Source organism: Phymastichus coffea, unplaced genomic scaffold, assembly GCF_024137745.1.
Source record: "Phymastichus coffea isolate CEN01 unplaced genomic scaffold, Cenicafe_Pcof_1.1 PCOF00036, whole genome shotgun sequence".
NCBI classification, from domain to species: domain Eukaryota; kingdom Metazoa; phylum Arthropoda; class Insecta; order Hymenoptera; family Eulophidae; genus Phymastichus; species Phymastichus coffea.
In genome coordinates this window covers 1591277-1612769 of record NW_026706847.1, presented here as the reverse complement: position 1 = coordinate 1612769, position 21493 = coordinate 1591277, and the positions used below count along the sequence as shown (strand labels likewise).

Below are 21493 nucleotides of genomic sequence, written 5' to 3'. Positions count from 1 at the left end.
AAAAAATTCTCTGCAATTGTACTTTCTTTTACAACTTATATTCAACACCTAAAATTTTTTTCATGTTACACATGATAGCCGGGGTAAACCAAACTTTATTTCAAATTTTAACGTCACATTCATACGTACACATCGCAAGCAGGGCAATGTGAAAATGAGACAGGACGAGATTGTATTCCAACTTTTACCTACAATCATATTATAATACGTAAACTAACTTTTCCAACAAAATCAACACACAGCAAAATTACTTTACCGTAAATTAAATTGCATTTAACTATATTACCCTCAAAACTTTTCACGTCATAAATATTTCTCTCTGTTATCGTGTTTGAAATTTTTAATCTACCGCCACCTTCACAGAACATCAGCCACACTTTCTCTCTCTCCCTCTTTCATTCTTTCATTTGCAAGAGAGACACCCTCGAAATTCCTTGTTTTAATGAGATGATCAATCTTCAATAAGAATTTCTTTGTTAGATCAATTTATAATATTAACTATTATTAGGACAACTGTATTAAATATATTAGTTTACTATTATTAATGTTCGTAAACTAATCGATGAAAGTTGAAATCGTCGCACTAACTATCTCAGCTCCTTTCATCTCCACCAACGGCGGGCCAATATCCTTCAAGATTCTGCAGAAAATTTCTCTCTGCTCTCGTTTACGTCTGGCCGCTTATTGGCGATCGGCCTCGGCTCCACCTTGCGGTATCTCCGTATACGAGTTGACTGGTTAGACGGAAAAATGTTCCCGTAGAGGAGTCGACGACTCAATCTCGGAATTTTCCAAACTGCCTAAGGCGTGGCTATGGAATGCAATCGGTATCCGAGCACATTTTAACGACCATAACGTAGCGTCGAGCACTGATCAATTATTCATCCCTCACTTTTCAATGAATTTCAATTCTATTAATTTTCCTGAGACGTGAGTGAATTATTGGATCGCACGGCCAGCACTTTCGAAAACAATACAAATAGCCGTGCCGATAGATTCTTAGGTACCCGCTGACACCATCACAATAATCTTATCTCTAACCGTACGCATAGCCGCAGGTATTGACAGTAGGCACGCGAGGTCTAAGCTCGAGCGGGCAGCTGGAACGTATCGCTCGCAGTCCCTTTCGCGCTGTTGTTCCGGTGGAGCGCAAGCGTTGATCTATCACGGCCAATCGGGTGCCGAACTGCCGACGAACGCTCTCAACTCGTTCGTGCCTTTCGAAGGATACTTCCTTATTTTATACCTATCCGGCATATTTGGCTTTCGACGCGTCCCGGCATTTCGGCAATTCCCCGCTCCTGTCTCCACGCCGGTGTCACGCGGGCGTGCAACTCTCGCTTTTTTTTTCTCGTCGGAACTCCATCTTCTGCCCCCTTAATCCACTCAATTTTGGTGTAGCACTCGTAACTTCTAACTAATGGAGCGAAGAGGGCACGACGAGAGGAAAAGGAATGTACAAAGAGGGAATATCGTGCCTCGAATAGCGTAACTACAGTGGTTATTAAAGTTGCGCGCTGGTTGCTCACACGCGCACGCACGTAGTTGCAATTTACCTCGAGGGCACATTAAGCGACAACGCGACGCTGTGCACAAGAGAGAGAGAGAGAGAGAGAGAGAGAGAGAACGAGGCCTTCTTTTGTCGGCCCATCTACTACCAGCCTTGGCCTTGCTTTTCTGATTACACTCTTGCTAGCGCTTGACTACCTCTCTGAATGCTCCGTTTTCCTCCCCTCGCTCTTATATGAGGACCATGTTTCGTGAATTCGCCGAGGACACGCGCTGTTCTTATTTGCACTGCGTGACTAACTCGTTATTAGGCCAGTGAGTGTATATTGTAGTTTCGTGTTATTCTTAGTCATTAGGATACTTTATTACAGGAATTTCTAACAATAGTCTACAAACTTTCATTGATATTGCTCATCCAAGATAGTTTCGAATCGTTGAAGAGAAAACGTCCAGAAGAATCAAATAACAAAATTGAACACGAAATTATAAGAGAACTTGAAATAAATCCTGACAATGATAAGCAATCTTGGTTGATTAAAAAGCCTCGTAAAAGGCCTGTGTTTGCAATAACGTTCTAGATTGCAATACCAGTGTGCGAATATATATTGTATTATGAAGTTGATATTCTACCTCAAACACAAAAAATTCAAATTAGAGAAGAATATTTCGTAAATTGATTTTACAGAACACGAGCTAGGAGTATAATATTACAGAGGAAAAGAGGCAAAAAGCAAAGAATTTATGTCGGAATTTTGTAATTAAAATGTGAACTAAAGTAATATTAACTTTTGTCTTCCCCCCCTCTCTCTCTCTCTTTCTCGCTCTACAGATATGACGCCTTTGTAGAACTTCAATTCAATTAATCTTCTATCAAACAAGAGCAAGCGCGCACTCACGTGGCTCTCAATTTCCCTATGCAAATTGAAAAATTTCAACTTAACAAGATTTCCAAAGTTGCGAGAGAACCACCGCCATGCAGTACAATCCCACTTGGCGACACACTGAACTGCGCGTAAGTAAGCGCGCAAGTTTGGTCGTCCTCGAGGCATAAATACAGCACTCGCGACGCTAATTGGAGGGCTGCCTGTCGTTTGTTTCCAATTACCCACGAGGTTGCTGTCTTTTCGCTAAAGCGGTTTCGTCGAGACGTTCAGGTGTAGAAATGCAAAATTCGAATGAACTTGCGGCGACCAGAGAAGACATTGAAAGTATCATATTTCTAATGAAGCGACATGTTTTAGCGCCACGCTTTTAACGTATATTTTCGGCTGACAGAGCTCCAGTGACGACGTGTTAATTAGAGTAGTTAGCTGTGACACGCGTATATGGGATTAGCTGCGTCCTTTCGTAAGACCTATTCATACAAGTTTCAGCTATGATAATGTTTGTTCAAAAGTTATGGCAAATAACAAAGTCGTATCGTGAAACAGATCAACCGGAGTCTAATAAAACTGGATTGTTACTACCGATGACTCGTGTTTGAGTTAAGGCGTGATGAAAAAATAAAAGGTTCAATTTGATTTGAAACGAACTATTTAATAAACTTTAATAATGAGTGTAACACAACTTATACTAGAATTAACGCAAGACAAATTAACTTGAATATTCAGAAGAATCGAACAAATGTTGAAGATTAAATAGAAATGTAATCAAAACGCAAGTAAATGATTAGAAAGTAGCAGATATAAAGAAAAAATCGCACTCGATAAAAAATATATAAGAAAAAATGGCACCTTATCGGGCGGTCTTTTCCCCTTTTTTCACCGCTTTTCTCCCCACCCGAGGACCACAGGCCCGGGCGCTGCGTTCGAATTTTGTTGGAAGGCCGCGAGTTATCTGCTTCTCTTTCTAATTTAGAAGTTCGGCTACGCGTCTATGCCTTCCCGTGCAATTGTAGTGCCGACTTTGTGCACTTGTAGTGTCGATGGTGCACTTATAATACCAATGGTGCACTTGTAGTGCCAATGGCTGCATTTACGGCCAATGGGTGCACTTGTAGTGCCAATGGTGCACTTATACTGCCAATAGGTGCACTTGTACTGTTAATGGATGCACTGGTAGTGCCAATTGCACGCATGCACTTATAGTGCGTATGCATTGCCTTTCAAATCATGCGCATCTTGCGCACGCAAATTCAGGAGATCGCTCGGAAAATTTTTCATACGCTTGTCGTAGATCACTCGCAGCCACGCATCCAATCTCCGACCGTCTCTTGTGCTAATTATTTCAGTTACAAATGTTGCGCAACAACTCGTTCCTTATTACAAACAGCATTTAGTGCTTACAAATTTAAACTTATTTCCAACTTAATTATTTTTCTATTTTACTGACTATATTTTGTTCGTTCGCTACTTCAATCTATATTATGTCTATCTCTTTGTCGAAGGCATACACAAAAAGGAGGACAGCCGATGCGCACATGCGCTCTAGCCGACCCGCGCATGCTAATCCTTTTTGGGCCGTAACTCTCTAATGGCCGCGTCGCGTGTGAAATTTAATCGTTTTGTTTTGGTCTTGGGCAGGTCGCGACAAGTCTGCCGAGCACAAAGACCACAGATTTTAACGGGTAGAGACTCCGGGAAAATTTCCGGCTTTTCGTCGCTACAAATTGACTGCGCTATTCGTCCAGAACAACTCGTTCAGATCCAATAGTTTGCAGTAGGTTCTTATTCGGTAATTATACACTGGCAATCTTATTACATTGATGTAGAATGGAAAATGTAACTTGGCATTGATATTAGTGGAATTGCAAATGAGCGTAATCAACGTCGGAATTGAATAACTCTTGAACTACTTGAAAAGTTTTCAAATTAACGAAAAAAAAAGTTATTTCCAGCCAAATAACTTGATATGAGGAAAAATCGATTGGTACCAGTAGAAACTCAATATTAACTGTATAAGTGTACATCTCAGTACTTGACCTTTTCTCCCCGAGGTGATCGTAAGGGAGGTCCTTGAAGCAAATTACAAAAAAAGTTTTTTTCTATCGCCGACTTGTCCTAAACACGCGACTGCTCTACCTACATTTCAGACTCCTATTATTCGAGTCTCAACGGCGATTTACCGAAGGTCGTTTGAAAAGTCCATGCAAAATCAGAGAGACGGCGCTGCTGGTGCGTATTGAGGTTATTTTCAGTTAGTAGCATATCTTGGATGAGCACACACCAAATTTCAGCCAGATCGGTCTATTACTTTGTGTTTAACATTCGTTTGAATCAAAGTAATCGAGCGGTTATAAAAAAATAGACAAAAAGAAATTTCATGTGTTGATTAAACATTACTTTATTATAGGCAAAACGCCTCAGGTGACTAAACAAAAGTTTGGTAAACATGAAAGTGATGGTACATCTTTGATTAGAATGGTGTATAAAGTTTTAAAATTTTCAAAGTAGCCATATGAGCACAAAAGACGCTAAGCGTTTTAGACGCCCTATTGAGGTCACAACTCCAGAAATTATTAATAAAATTCATGATATGTGATGGCTGACAGAAGAGAGAAGATGCATAAGATTGCTAATGCTGTAGGTATCTTGAAGGAACGGGTACATATTATTCACCAACATTTGGACATGAAAAAGTTATCCACTAGGTGGGTGCTGCAATTACTTACGATTGACCAAAAACGAAATCGTGTGGAATTTTTCAAGAACAGTTTGCAGCTGTTCCAGCGAAATCCGCAGGACTTTAAGCGTCGATTCGTCACTGTAGATGAAACATGAATACATCATTACACTCCTGAGACCAAAGAATAGTTTAAATAATGGGTTACCAAGGGGGCATCTGCACCAGAAAAGGCAAAGACCATTCCTTCGGCCAGGAAGGTTATGGCGACTCTCTTTTGAGATTTGCAAGGAATAATCTTCATCGACTATCTAGAAAAGGGTAAAATCACTACAAGTGAATATTATTCATCGTTATTATATCGTTTGAAAACCGAATTGCAAGAAAAACATCCACAATTGGTCCGTAAGAAAGTCCTCTTCCATCACAACAACGCATCAGCTCACATTCAGTTGTAGCCGCAAAACTAATGGAAATAGGGTTCCAATTCGTTTCACATCCTCCCTATTCTCCAAATTTGAACTATTACTATTTATTATTTATTCTATTTGTACTATTATGTGTTCCCTAATATGAAAAAATGGTTAGTGCAGAAAAGATTTTATTCAAATTTGGAGGTGATTGCAGGAACGAATGCCTATTTTACAGACTTGGACAAATCCTATTATTTAAAAAGGATCAACAAACTAGAGCAGCATTGGATAGTGTGTAAGCCTAAATGAAGATTGTTTGAAAATAAAAATGATTTATTAAAAAAATGAAGTAGTTTTTTTTTCATGGACTTTTCAAACGACCCTCGTATATTATCATAAGACTGTGTATGCGCACGCTAACTTCGTCGTTGTTCTCCAGAGACCTTATTGTGGTATTGATCATATACACTTGGAAGCTGTTACGGATTGCATTGTGCATCGATTTGTTCGTTACAAAACTAATTAACATTTATTCATTGCTCTATTGACTTTGTCCTTATGACGGATAGTCCTCAGACACAATACAGTGCGCAGCGGTCAATGCGTATCATCAACATCACAATAAAGCCTCAGGCAAAAGTTTCTAGCAAAATTCGCCACTGAAAAACGAAATCAAAGCTCGGCGAAAAGTCATGACAGAAAAAAGAGATAAGCATCACGCAAAGATGTATTCGGATGCCTAGTAGGAAGCCTTTTCTCCAAGTCAACAAATACCCAACTACGTCACGTTCTTAATTGTATTGCCATCACTCGCGCGGGTAATATGACCGAGGATTGGAAAACACTGCCAACTTGTGATCTACGTAGTTCTCTTTCATTTTTAATGCGTCTGATGGACGAACAACAAGACATCAATTTCACACAGAACGTAACGTCATAAAGAATGGTTTTATCTAATAGTGGAACATCATCCCGCGTGCAGCTGCGTTTTAATTAAAGTTTAACGCTCAAATAAATCCCCCAGGCAAGAGCAGCAATTATGAAAGTTTTAATGGGTATACCACTGTTTTACGCGTAACACTATACTCCGTTGGTAAAACACGAAAAAAATCGAATAAAGAAAAGAAAAAAATTTTCCTGTTATTATGACAACGTTAATCTCGCCTTAACCTAGCAATACGTGCCTGGAATTTCAAGCTAATCGCTCAAACTCGTATAACCGGATTCGGTGTTTACGAGGCAGACGATATTATCGGGAAAACTGCGGATTGTTTCAAACTCTCTGCCTCTAATGTACCCACCGGTAGTAATGTTTTCGCTTTTTTTCCTTCGGCACTTTGGCCATCTATCTTACTCTAGCTATTTGCTAGACTATACATGTCTCGAGCGTTGCACTATACTACTACTACACTCGCTTTTGTTTTGTTAGCCTTATGCTGTGTCCTCCAGTCCCGTTGTCACTGTGCAAGCTCTCGAGTCTTTCTGTCAACGGATGAGGAGTTACCTGTTTTCGTTGCGGTTCTCAAAATCGGATTTTATGGATTGTTTGCGATGCATATTAAATTCTCACTGCGTTGTCTTGTCTGCGAAGCTTTTCATCGAAAATCAGTTAATTTTTAAATTAAATTCCCATTAAAATTACATATCTTTCATTTAAATAATTGTTTGGCGCACTCTCAATGTCGTTTCGATTAGATTTCTATTGATGATATACACGCATACGAATCACCAACATATACACTATAATTGCTTCTGGAAAATTCATCAGCACAGAAAGGTTGTTGAGTCTGTACATCTTTTAGTGAACCGAAAAATTGCAGTCGTCGAACACATTCAATGTCCGACTCATCGGATGAACGAGAAGAAACGAAGGTATTGCGTTGGCCCACATTCAACTCCCTGCCTCATGCCGTGCTGCATCAGTTTCTACGTACACGTGATGTATACGTATAGCGTAATGCTCGTTACTGGATGGACGAAGGAATTATCTTATTTACTTGGTATAGATAGGGTTTCAGAATTTATGGCTGAGATTAATGGTTTCCTAAAATTTATACTGCTCGACAAAAGAAACGTTCGTCTTCAAACTTTCTACGATTACATTTGAATGAATAAACCACTGCTATAACTTTTCATTGGAAGTAATTGAAAGGAATCTTTTTTTTTATACTTACATTGAATAATTGACAAGAAATATTATATTTGCATATCTCTCTTTCTCTCCCTATATATATATATAGAGGGGGGGGGGAGAAAAAGGCACTATTCCTCCAGAAGAGTAGCAACGCATCCGAAGTCGTTAGAGATGAGTAAGATAGAAGGCATAGATCTTGATTGTCTCGCAGTGCTGGCATTGAAGCTTTCTGCAACAATCGCTAGGACGCAATTTTTACTCTCGACGAAATTATCCGTAGCGCAAAACTCGTCTCCGGAAATGATCGAGCTAACGACTTTTCTTGCTCTCTCTCTATCTCTCTTTTTCTTTCTCTCTAGGTACACTTAACGCGTCCATTTTTCGTATACCGACCAGCCACGCTATTGCGATAAGAATCCATATTTTTTTTCGTTTAAATTGTGTGGTCAGCCCCAGGGATAAAACCCTTTTACGGTATACATTTTTTTTTGGCTATCCCGGAGGTGAGAGATTAATCGTTAGGTGCAATAATCGACGGGAGCAGAGTTTTACTTTGCTAGGTCTCTCACGGTGACGGAAGGGATAGATCAGGTGTGCAAAAAATTGACGTTATTGGCTATCACATCCAACACGCAATATCGGTGCAAATAAAAAAGGAGCAATCTTAATAGAATATCGTGCGTAGAAAAAAGAGTCATAAATCTCACGAAGCTTTCGCGTGTGCGCGGAACACTGTTGGTTAACACGGCATTTAATGCAGCGCCCGTGCAATTAAGCGTGTGACCGCGTGATCTAGTATTCACGAATATTCTGCTTTCACGAATATTCATTTGCATTGTTAACGAAATAATTAGGAAAACGAAATCATGCTTGAGGTCAAAAGAATAAACTACATTTCACTTGGTTAATTAGATGCGCTTTATTCCGAACATCCTATTAATGAATTTTTTCTTGCGTGAGACTAAGCTCTCTTATTTCCATACATCGTTCTCTTCGTAAACACTATTTGTTGCTGAACATTTGTTTAAATACTTCCCTTTTAATTCTTGTGTTGGTTGAATGTCTGCTCGTAACATAAAAAATAGCACTATTATAGAAACATCATACGGAATGAAAAAATTAGGCTAATATATATAAATATTTTAAAAGAGGACAGAATTTCGAAACGCAGTCATTAATGGGCCGAAATGTAATAGAATCAAGTTACAGTTTTCAAAGACCTTTGGAATGCGCATGTGTGTAGTACCCATTGAAGCGTAAATGCACATGACGAGTGAGAGAGAGAGAGATATCAGCGCACAACTTGCGCAAGAAAACATTTAGAGCAACGGCAGCATCGCGTCACCGTGACTCGAAATAAAAAGAAAAGAAGAAATAGAGAGATGGCTAAACAAACAGTCACACACACTCGCGCGGTAAATAAGAAGAAAAAGAGAGTTTAGATCCTGACTGTCGAGGAAAATGCGGGTCTACGAACGAGTGCAGACTTGATAGAGCGATATAGGTATATAAAAACGGCGAGTCGTCTTTCCGCGAAAAAGACTGCGCAAAAGTCAAACAGTCGTTATCCCTGTTGGCGAAGGAATTATGTAGATCTAATTAAAGCTGCGCGGCGAGATACGACTACAAATGAAATTTTCCACCATAAGATCAACTCGTCGGCGAAATTATATTTTCCTAGAATTCGGATGTTCACGATTGCTTACTCTCTACGGAATTATATCGTATCTAGGTCACGAATGGATAACCGGAACAAGTAAAAAATCAGGATACAATCTGTAGCCCTAGCCGAGCATACCATACTCTCCAACTACTTGTTTAACTCGCATGGCAGTTATACATTCGTAAACCATTGTGCTTCCCCTATTTACAATATGATATGCGCAGTAAGTGAACTGCAGACTCTGAAAATTGCGTGAGTACGCACTTCTCTGATTCACTGGCACGCAGTGGCCGTAGGCAAGTCAGCAAAGCATCATTAGCCACACAAGCTAAACCCAATCAGCGTTGACTGACCACGACCGATTGCGCCGCTATTTTGTCAGTATACGCAACGGTGGATGTCGGCTGTTTAATCAGTCACCACTGTCGCGACTCTTATTTTTTTACTTCGCGTCATTTGATTAGAGTTATAATAATATTTCGTTCGTTTGGATGAGTTGTTCGTTTGTCAGCAATTTCGGAGAGATAGTGACATCAACGAGAATTCCATTTGAATATTCTCTTCTGTACATATATAATACGCGTAAAGAAAAAATAATATTCAAATCGACAATAGAATAATTTACAGTGAAATGATTGATAATCATAAAATTTCGCACATAATCCATTCTGTAAATAACAAATTGAATCCCACACTTTCTGTTTTTATATCCCAACGAGTTCTCAAGCACTTGAGCTTTCGATCCCGTGCTGTGCTTTATTTATCGTAATAACGGCCTCTTTCCCACTCAAGTAAACAACAGATGCGCTGATGCTGTTTATACTTCGTATCGCGCTTTTCGTCGCTTTTTCCATTAGCGTTGTCCCCGTGTTCTTTTAAATTTGTACTTTAATGAAAACTCGCTCTCACGCAAGCATAACCTTCCATCATATTGCCGGTGACGAGGACACAATCTCCTTTTTTTGTCTCACGTCTGAGAGTTTCATTGTCTCGATTTATCGGGAGAAATATATTTTTTCCATTTTTTCGTCTGCATTTGCAAAATTTTGCGCTCACTGAATAATAGTAATTACAACTGTTTCAATGGGGATATATTAGGCACGAGAATTCCTTGTTCACGCGGTGAAAAAAATTTGTGATGGAAAAGAATTCATTCGATAAATAATGTAAAGTTGTCACAATCTTATTGTTGCCATCTACTTCATGTAATATTTCAATAAATTTGACCGAACCGTTGCAATTGCTTACGTCCCATGGTCCCCAGGAATACTCATATTATGATTCGCAGGTGCGCATATCCACACCGATATTGAATATCACGACGCCCCAATTTCACATGACAAACTGCATATACTTTTGCGTTCAATAAAAGAAATACCTTTTCTTCTCGTTTTGGCTACAAAAAGAGTGTGCTGCCGGAAGCTACGGAGCACTGGTTTTCCGTATATTCATGACGTGCGCGCAGAGGTCTTTTGTGCCAACGCCGAATATGCATGCGTCTATACGCATTTTCCTCAAGCGAAAACCTCCGTACGCTTTCCGATATTTACGGTAGCCCATTATCCTTTATGCATCGGTTCGAAAACTTGGCCAATATCAAATACTTTCGCAAGCGCGAGCTTATATATATATATATATATATATATATATATATATATATAGACAGAGCTGTGAGAAACTAAATGAAATGTATTGCCAATTTGCTTGAAATTCTTTCGCCAACTTCAGGCAAATGTGATTCGTTCACAGATATATTTGAGATTATTTCGGCTTTGGCTTTTTGCTTTTGATGCGGAATCGATTGCGTTCGAAGTCGGTGGTAATATTTTAGTGAGTTCGTGAGGGGAAACGTTATGCGTCTGAAATGTGGATTTAATATAAGATGTAGAACCGTAGCTCAAAACTTGAAAATTTATGAACGGGCTTGCTCCAGTATTATTAACAATCAACATAATGCACAACAGTTATAGTAACCATTAAATAGAAACAAAAAGGAACGAGCTGAGTTACGTCGTCAAAGTATCAAAAGCAGGTGAAACCAGTTTATATGGCAAGTTAAAGTGCAGCAAAAGCGTTTACTGTTTCGCCATCTACGCCTTCTGTTGTAACTTTTGTGGAAGGCATAAATTGCAAGCTCACCAACTCATCTGTTTCTGCCCATATCGAATAAAAAAACACACGCTGAAAACCTTCTAGTTAATTTCACGCCAAATCCACGCCCGTAAAGTTTTCTTTTCTTCCTCGACGAGGAAAATCCTTCGATAAGCGGTTTTTATCTACAAAAACATATTTTTCAAAGTTATTTTCTAATTTTATGCATACAAAGTAAGTTTGACTTATATATATCAAAGGAAAACTATGTCATCATAGTTTAGGTGAACTTTTCTATTGGTAGGTCCGCACTAATGGAAGATCAACTTTTGAAAACAAGTTTGTTCCTATCTTATTTATGACTTATTATCAGTTTTTTGACTAGCAGTAAATGCTAATTTTAACGTTGCTTTTTAAATTTCAGCTACCGACCCTCTAATAAAAGACAAAGGCCATTATCTCACTCACGAGATAAAATTGTTTGAACTTAAAAGCAAAAAAAATCCTTAGGAAGTGTACTCTATCGCGATAACAGTACTAATTAGCTCACGGAAGAAAGGCAGGCAAACTAGCAGTAGAAGAGTAGAGGACTTTGGGTTTTAAGTGAATCTCATGCTCGTACAAGGTGTTCGTGTATTGCAGTGCTCTTTTCTCTCGTAAATAGATTAAATGCGTCGCTGGTGTTGCGCCATTAGTCTTGGCCGAGCCTAATTAAACTTCACGTGCGGCTTTTGCTGTCTTTCTTTTTCTTTTTTTGTTCCATCCAATTTACTACGCTTTTCAATGTACACTGGCATTAAATGCCACCACGGCACACGAAAGTTTTATATTCCACACGCCCATTTAACTCGCTCTTGAAGCAATTCGCTCTGAGAAGATTTGAGCGTGAAATTTTTTACAACTTTCACTTTTTTGTTTTCAATTTGCCTGCGGCTCTCCGTTGCGCACAAGAGTGTGAAAAGGACGCGCTCTCTACACTGTTATTAAGTTTGAATGAGATTTGTACGGGTTTTGTTTTATCTCCCAATGCGCAGTAATATCTGCTTTCTTTTTCTCGGAGAATAGGGTCGAGTATATATTCCTTCTTTTTAGTGCTGCAGGAAATAAAGTTTGTTGGTATCAGTAAAAGTGTGATAAGATATTTTTTTAATAAAAGTAAAACAAAAGATTAAACTTGCATTTAAAATTTCTACCTGACCATACGTAGATTATTCTACTGTCAGTACTGTAATTTGATTATATAGTTGATAGAATTCTAAAATTGTATTTGAACGTTCAACAATGTTTTAAATATAACTGTGTACAAAAATAAAAAACGTTTAAAAACCCAACTAAAAATATCACACGTTTCACTGCAGAATAAGTCTAAGTAAAACGCCACTTGGTCGTGCGGATCGATGTCTCTAAGTTGACAGGAAATGAGGCATTACGGCGCATAAGACAGACGAAACAAATAGCTCAGACAGCTCTGGCTGCTGCTGACTTGAGAGACTTTTTTTTTTCTTTCGCTTTCTCCTACTCTCTTTTCCTCTTCCTCTCTCTCTCTTTCTATCTCTATCTCTCTCTCTCTTTCTCTTTCTCTCTTATCTTTCACTTTTTATCTTTTTCTGCGAAATGCATACTTACGAAACCATGCCAAAACATTGTATCTTCATTTTCGAATAAACTTGAACTTATCTAGGTTTTACCATTGTAGATTACAGATTGCATGATTAATTTCATTTTTACTTTTTGAAGAAGATACGCAATAAGGTTTATTTCCTAGCAAAGTATTTCGTGAATATGAATACATTAGAATTTAAAATTCAGTTTAGAATGTCGATGTAAAAATACAAGTTTAGTTGAAAGTAAATAACAAAATATCAGGAATTCCTATCACATCTTTGGGTTATATTACATCACGTGAGCTCATTTTCTTCCATTTATTAATTTTTGTTGTTGTTTGAAAAGAAAAATTTAATACATCAAACGAAAAAGGCATAAAAATGGAGAATATCATTCCATCGACTATATCAACGTGATTCCCCTTACGAACGATAAGAAAAAATTATTTTCATGTTTTAAAGTACTTAATCTTATTTAGATAAATCTAAAAACTAATTTAACAGACACTTCTATATAACACACTCTACGCAAATTGTTGTATCGATTATTTATACATCAAAATCTTGAAGAACAAAGACGTTTGATTAAAAAAAATGTTTACAAAAACACTAGGAAAAATAATGAGTATACGGAAAGAGGAATGCAGCCTTATGAAAAAAAGCGCGTGAACGCTCGTGCGTATACTTTCATCTTTGTTGCAGTGCTCGCGCGTCACGGATGTGTATTTCGCATGAAATATGCAAGAAAGAAAGAGAGGGTGAGAAAGCCATAGAATCGCATCACGCGCACGGCACCGGATGAAAACTAAAATGCGAGAGTAAATTCGCAAGAAAAGAAAGGAAAAAGAGAAAGGGTTTTTCGTACGCGAACGGGAGCAAAATTAAACGGGCAAAGGTAGGACTTGGCTAGGCATGGGATATTGTTTCTATTTTTTTTTCAACCTTCAGTGCTATAGCTGCGTGCAACTGACACAGAGTGAGAGAGAGAGAGAGAGAGAGAGAGAGAGAGAGAGAGAGAGAGAGAGAGAGAGAGAGCGCGGAAATGGAATTTCTGTGGGTAGTGGCAAGCAAAAGTCGATGCAAATTTCATCTAAAGATTGGAGAAGTTTGAAAAGGTCGTAGCTGAAGTACTATAAAGAGATATCTCATCCGTAATTCAAGTCATGAACCGGATTTCGCTCTTTTATTCTTTGTGAATATAATTTATGTTACTATTATTGTGAGCTGCGTGCGTATCAACTTGTTTACTATTGGCCGTAGGTACACAGGTGTTCAATTAACTCTATAAAACAACGTGAGGCTTACTTGTTTATTTCCCTTGACTGTTGCACTCATTTACAATTCATAATTCAGTCAACAAAATTAATATCGATTTTCAGAATGAAAACCAGAAAGTTCCTCGTGTCCCCAAAGAGCATCATCGTTAGCTTTGTTCCACTCGTTTTTCCGCGGCTACGAGAAATTCAAATACTGAAAAATTCCCCGGTGTGCGGGTGAGAAGCGGAAGGACTTACGAGTTGCTCGCGCTTAATTAGCGATGAATACCTGTATACAAAGTGCGCCCTCGATGCTCGAAAGCCCGGAAAAGAATAAATCTCAACATTAACGAGTCAGCGATTCGAGGGTAGTGCGCATCGGCCTCTTTCTCTGTCTCTTTGGCAAAGAGGGTAAATAGAGTCTTGGCAGCGATACCTATATGCTCAAACCGCGTGCCAGTAGAGAAGGAAACAATGTCGGAACTCTCGTTGTAAGTGAAGCTTGAAAGCCTCCCTCTCCGCGCGCTTGCGCGCAGCTGCCAGAATTTCAACAATTAACTTTCTCTCAAGTTATGCGACATGAAGGCTTCATTTCCCATTCTAGCGCGTCACCTGAAATACATGCAAATTATCGTGCTGATTCTTTCGTTTACGAAGCAGCGCCGCGCGCCAAAGCTCATCTTTCACTTTGGCCACGTGGCATTTCGCTTTCAATTCGGCCAATTTCGTCAACTGCACGCTCTGTCGACACGGTACGCATTGCAATATTGAGCGTTGTTCAAGCAGCCGAGTTTTAATGAATGGAATGTCGAGCAAACTATATTTGAGCATCCCTGACACGTAGAGAGCTCCAAAGTTGTTTATAAGTTTACAAAAAACGGAAATAGCGTGCACAACAAATATTGAATTTTCCAGTGCAGAGATCTTATAAAGAGAGGAGAGAAGGACTACTGGCACACACATTCACACATTCGATATTTCAAACATTTGTCCGTATGCAAAGGGTAAAATAAGGCAATACTGTAATGCGAAACAAAAGTCGTCTATTACGATTCTGCAGAGACAGAAAGAGCCCTATGTGCCAGCTACGAAAAGAAAAACGAAACTTTCCTTCGGTTTCTCGATAAAACAGCGGAGCTACAAAATGTGCGCGCCGCAGAAACCGCATAGCGGTGCTGTTGACAACGTCCTTTTCCGATTTCATTGTTTTTGTTATTTGTTGGTTAATTTATTCAGCTCGCTCGTGATTGAAGTCTCGCGCGGCACAGGGAGAATGGTTTTTGTTCTGCATTTGGGGGGAAATTTCATCGATTATATTTTCTCCTAGTAAAAGCGTTTTTCCACTTTGGACTCAGCCAACACCCCGCGATCGATTTCTTTTTCTCAGCCGCACACATCTACCTCTAATTTTCTCTTCTACCAACAAATCTCTCTTGCCGGATGATCTTCCGGCTGCCATTTTCGTTCCGCTATCACTACTTCGCTAAAGTACCTTTTCCGGACGTATCTCCTTAAAGGGACTGTTAATACCTGACCTTTCTTCCGTGACTGCGAGCTCTATTGAATATAACCTCCACTCGTGATATGCGAATGTTTGCAAGCCCAAAAAGAAATTGGAATTGTAAATAAAACAACGTAAGATGTATCTCGAATAAAAGAAGAACAGGGTATAAAACTTGGATCTGCAGATTTACGACTGGATCCCAATTGCTCTGTAGCCCCTTCGTCGCTCGGCTTCTTCAGCCAATACCCTTACCCTGTACTCGTATAAGTACACGTATCTGCCTCCCTATCACTCTATATATTCGAGGAACAACGAATTTGCCACGAAGCCAAGTGTTCGGACTACTCTCTTGTTCGGTGAAATTCTTGAAAAGCGATGCACTCGAGCTGTCGCGCTCGAGTTATAATAAGCGCACGAGTTATATTAGCTTTTTCATTGCCAATATTTCTTTCGCCTTGGCTCTGTTCTAAATTGATTTTTTCTCTTCTCTCATTCGCACGGCGTGTAAGGCTTCGCCGCTATTGGGACGTTGCATAACTGTGTAATGCACCTACTTACTCAACTTTGGTCTAATTGAATCCACTGACATGACTACTTTTATTAATGACGTCTTTTTGCTTTTTCGTCAAGGTGTTGCAGATACTTAGATAGAAAAATATCGTAAACGATATGAGATGCTAAACATTGCAATCGAATTTATAGTTATAAACTATCTTTCCATAACACCGGAAAATTCATAAACTGATAATGCAGCAGTTCAGTCAGAGTACTGTTCACCTAGATCACCAATAAAATATCGCCCGAAAGTTTTCGATGCTATAAGTTAATGGCCGTCCGCTACAACACCTTCTAAGATCTATATCGAGTGAGCTGCCGACAGACTAAATTTAATTTCCTCCTCGCGACTCAGAAAATAGTACGTAATCTTGGAATTTTCCGAGTGCACGAAATACCCGATTGTTTATTCTCTTTTATTAACGGTTTCCTGTTCTAACTTCTATGCGCATACTTTTCATTGCCATCTTGTTTATCTATTTTTTTTTCTCTTCCTCTTGTGCTCCCCGTTTTTCTTTACATGCGTATCTCGTTCAGTTTTGTCCCTCACGCGCCCACATAACGTGAGAGCAGTTAAAAAATTTTACAGCTGGTCATAAACAGTGTGCTCTTTGTGATCCGTAGCAGCTACGCAACTCGTGTTTTCTTACTTTACGAGCTGCGAGCAACTTACAAAAGCACCACGCGATGAAACGTGTCAAATAGCGTGAGTTGAGAGGATGACGCGCAGGTGAAAATTGATGGATGTCAAATGATTTGTCTTTGTCATTTTGTTACTTGATTCATCATAGATTCTAGATTCGAAAATTTGATATGAAAATCATACTTGTGTACTTCTGACTGAATATCGACTTTTTCACTAGTTTCTTTATACATGCGATAGTCGATTTTATAAATTCTAGTACATGTCAAACATATTTCATCAACAATTTTTCAAATGTCTTGGAATATATTTTGAAAATTATTAAATAAAATATTCAATAAACTGCATTTCATAATGAGAGGCTAATTATAAACGCTTACTTCGCATCGTCAGAAGAGAGCCAAATCTCTGAATGTATAATCCAAATAGAGGCCTCAAAGTATTCATTGACAAGCAATGAAATGTCTCTGGGGAATAAAATTCTGAGCGGCATTTTGTTCGCGGCGGTCGACGTTGTCGTCGCCGTAGGGAATGATTCGTAAATAACTCAATAGACCTTACTACGAATTCTACTTTGCTTTGGATTTCTTTGATTTTTGCCGAAATTACAGATGGAGCATTCAGATTATTTACTATTTTATTAGCTAAATGAAAATTCCAATCAACTATTATTTCGAACTTACATTTTCTGAAAGTGAAGTAGTAAATAACTTAAAAGTTTATTTACCTATAGTAAAGATAAAATAAAAGTTTCCCTTTGAAATCTAGATTTTTAATTTATATTTAAGGTGAAAATTGATTAGCTTGGTAAAAAAACGTCAAACCATAAAAAAATATGCGCAAATTCCGAATTGAAATTACTTGCACGTTTCTAATTGCACACTTGCAAAAATAATTAATTTCGGGTTTCAATTTCTCAAGTTACTTTGTAGGTTGAATTCATTAATTTAATAACTTAATTAATTTCTTCTTTGTTTCGCTGATTTTGAAAACACAAAAGTAGTGAGCCCTTTTGATATTTATTCTTGATATTTCACTGAAGGTTCACCATAATTCATCAATTTTTCAGAGAAAAGTTCGATAAAATCCCGGAATTCGATAACATCCAAAGTATTTCATCAAATTTAAAAAAATAATGACGAATTATCCATCATATCAGTTTTTTCTATATACCTGCGAATAAAAAAAAATACAATCGTCCAGAGAATTGGAAAAGTCCGAAATTTTAATTTTCCTAAATTGATGTTTAAAAAAATAGCTCTCTAAGAAACTATATATTCCAAGACCCTGCCAAGTTTTAGCACGATTGTATCATTTAAATGTATAAAAAAATGTTTACAAGTGAGATATGGTTACTTACCGGTCAATTTTTGCCGTCCAACATCGCCTTAATAAAATACTGCTATAAATTATTTCTATTTTAACATTCTCTTATAAATTATGAATTTAATCAGTTTGATGGCACTCACGGTCAACCGTCTATGCACTAGAATCTTTTTGCATGTATTTCTGGTAGCCATTTCTAAACAAAAATTGAAATTTCTTCTTGTAATTCAAAGTACACAATCTCAAAAATTGTGCGTAATTACAGCTATTACAAATCTTTGTATCGCAAGCCAATACCATACAATCATAACTTCGATAAAGCTTAGTTGACTAAGCTACGAAGTAGCATTAAGAGCTGCAGGCTCATGAGCAAAAGCGCATTCAAAGCGTTTAATTGATCGGATGAGCTTTAGCACGAAGTCGAACACTATCACAACTGCCATGTCGCAACGAGAGAAGACAATCAAGAAAAAACGAACCATTTATCGCGCGTTATACCTTACAACACACATTCGAACACTTATTTAAAATCAAAAATGTATCCAACATAAAATATATACAAGAAAAGAGAAATAATGTATACAGACGATTTATAGCGCGACAGTGCTCGTTATCTCGGCAGCGAGCGAGAGAAAAATACGGAGTCGGCTAATTAATGCGAAGAGCCAACACATATTGAATAAGGACCGCACTTTCTTTTTTTATTTATTATTCAGAGTCCAATAAAATTAATAGCATCGACTTAACGGACCACTAAAAGCATTATCGTGTAGGCGTTCCACCGAGCAATTTTTTACCAACGACTCTCATACGATGTTTGCTGAGGGCGATTTGAACAAAGTTAATTTGTAAATTTTGTATAGTTTGTGTAGTTAGATGGTGACTATGTTCAATAACAACTGAGTAAATGTATCTCAATAAACAACGGATAAAATATGCTGTTTGCACTTGCACCGTTTTCATGGCTTGAAAACGCCATATTCAATAAATAAAAGTTCAATAATAGCATCTAACATGGTTTCCTTACAAAAATCGTCGAGAGTGTCTATAGCTGTCTTTGCGTAGAGTGCGATTGCACGATTTCTGCCGCTAAAATAACAATGGTCGCCAAAAAGCTTACAAGTAGAGCAGAAAAGCTATAACTAGATTGTGCAAACGAAGCGTGAATAAAGCGTAGCGTTTGAAAACAAAAACAAGTATCGTGCTAGTCTGTGCGTGTATGCGTATGTGTGAGTGTTTGTGTGTGTGCAAGAAAGAAAAACGTTTCGCTGATGGTACACGTAAAAGTACTCTAGAAGCGAGTATCGAACGCGGGGCCATCGACATCTGCAACCTTATACGGCACATTATTCATGGGACGAGAGAAAGAGGAGGGCAGACAATCGATAGTCCAGACGCGCCGCGCGCGCGACGTCACTTTTATCGCTACACGTACTCGATTAATCGCACGCTCACGTACTTTCATAATTACCTCAAACTTTCTCGAAATTCGAATTTTCAAGTTCGCTCTTCCCCGTTTTTGAGCTATACTTTTTGATTCATGACTGACCACAAGCATGAGTGGAATATTTTGAACTTCATCGCGCGCGAGAGTAGTAAGCCGATCGGCGTTACGTGGCTTTCCAAATGAAATTTATTTTTATTATCGGATGTTCAGTAGGAAAAAATAATGAAATTCAACGAGGCCGTGGCGTGGCATTTCAATTGACATAACTTTTGACATGCTACGTGAAATACTAGTTGCAATAAAATTCTTCGCGTAATTAAACATTGCGTAATTAACGGTGCCTCGCGACGTTTACGTGACACTTCGGGGCTTACCGGAGAAATATCGTCGATAAAAAGAAGAAAGAAACAGAAAATGGCCGTTCAGCAAATTAACGTATTTATGTGATCTATTTTCAGCGGAGGCAGGTCTGGCGGCTGAGGCAGAGCTGAAAGCACCGGAAGATCGCACCGAAGAGGAGAAAATGTCGCTGCTGGGCAGGCCAAAACTCGGTGACATTTCACGCGCTCAGATCAGGATCAAGGAATCCAAGGAATTTAAGAATACTGTCGACAAACTCGTTCAGAGAGCCAACGCCTCGTTGATTTTGGGTGAGCCTCGTATCAGATTTTACTTATCAATTTTTTCGCGCATTGTTCTCATTCAACTCATTTCCTATACTTTTTATAGCATTGAAGAAAAATCATTTTCGTAATCAGAACATGCACTGATTTCAGCGATAAAAACTCAAGTCCCGTATGAATCATTATCGATTCGTATGTAACGCTCACTAATCGTTTGACTTTCAGCGCAAATAAGAGATCGACGCCGAGTAAAGTAATGCTTGATTGGCAAGAGGGTAAAGCAGAGTCATCGCTCTTTCCTGTGACGGTCGCTCAACGGCAGCTCTTTTATCAGCGCGCTTAGTTTCCTTTTACATTTTACGGTTCACTGCTTTTGTATTGCGCTTCTCTACTTTCATCTCTGCTCTCCCTCGGATCTTTCATCGTTACTTCCGATAAAATAACGCTATTCAATGACTCCGTACGAAGATAATTCGAAATTTTCTCTCTCTCTCTTTCCTTTTCATCCACATCTCGATACAAAAAATAAGAAAATTGATCGTGTTGGTATAGTTCTAAAATCTAGAAGATTGACGAGGCTTTCTAAGAGCGCTTTAAAGAAATGAAGCGGATTAATGTTAGAAATATTAAATATCGAATGCAAGCGATTCCAAGTAAGTTTACTTTAGAAATTATGATACGTAATTTTCCTCCCGATTTTGTTGATCTCCAGCAGTACGAATTTGAAAGAACGAAACCACGATCATAAAGAAAATAATAATTCTTTAATAGAATCAGTCATTATTGAGATAAATCTCGAGGCAGACGTCGTTAATCAAAAAGAAAGAAAGAAAGTAACACAGTGAAATCTACAACCCAACGTTCTAAGGCAGCCGGCGCGGCGTTCTGTCTGTAACCAGAAAACGCAGCGCCATTTCTTGAATTCCAAGCACGCCCTTCCTTTCGTTCTAATTAGTAGCGTCTCTCTTCGCAAGAATCCGTGGTCATAAAGCATCGTTCTTTTGGAGGTAGGGGGGGGGGGGTCTTAACAAACGTTGATTTTCAAAGATGTATTTTTTGCTCGCCACGATTTTGCTGTACCGACCTTTGATGAACCTTATCAGTTTGTCTCTAAACAGCTTTCAAACATAGTACCTCGAGAGTTTTATTCCAATAGCTGTCCTC

The 21493-nt window shown here is 38.6% G+C and overlaps 1 protein-coding gene across 3 annotated transcripts in view; it reads left to right on the top strand.

The window, feature by feature from the left end:
- The window catches only part of LOC131663524 (sodium/calcium exchanger 1), a 109444-nt gene that overhangs the window by 46341 nt on the left and 41610 nt on the right, over positions 1-21493 (top strand). For 2 of the 3 annotated variants that reach the window (XM_058933979.1, XM_058933981.1), the window contains exon 4: positions 20165-20356. In XM_058933979.1, coding sequence (XP_058789962.1) covers positions 20165-20356 — 192 coding nt within the window. The remainder of the gene's footprint in view (positions 1-20164; positions 20357-21493) is intronic. The other variant, XM_058933980.1, reaches the window with a different exon arrangement.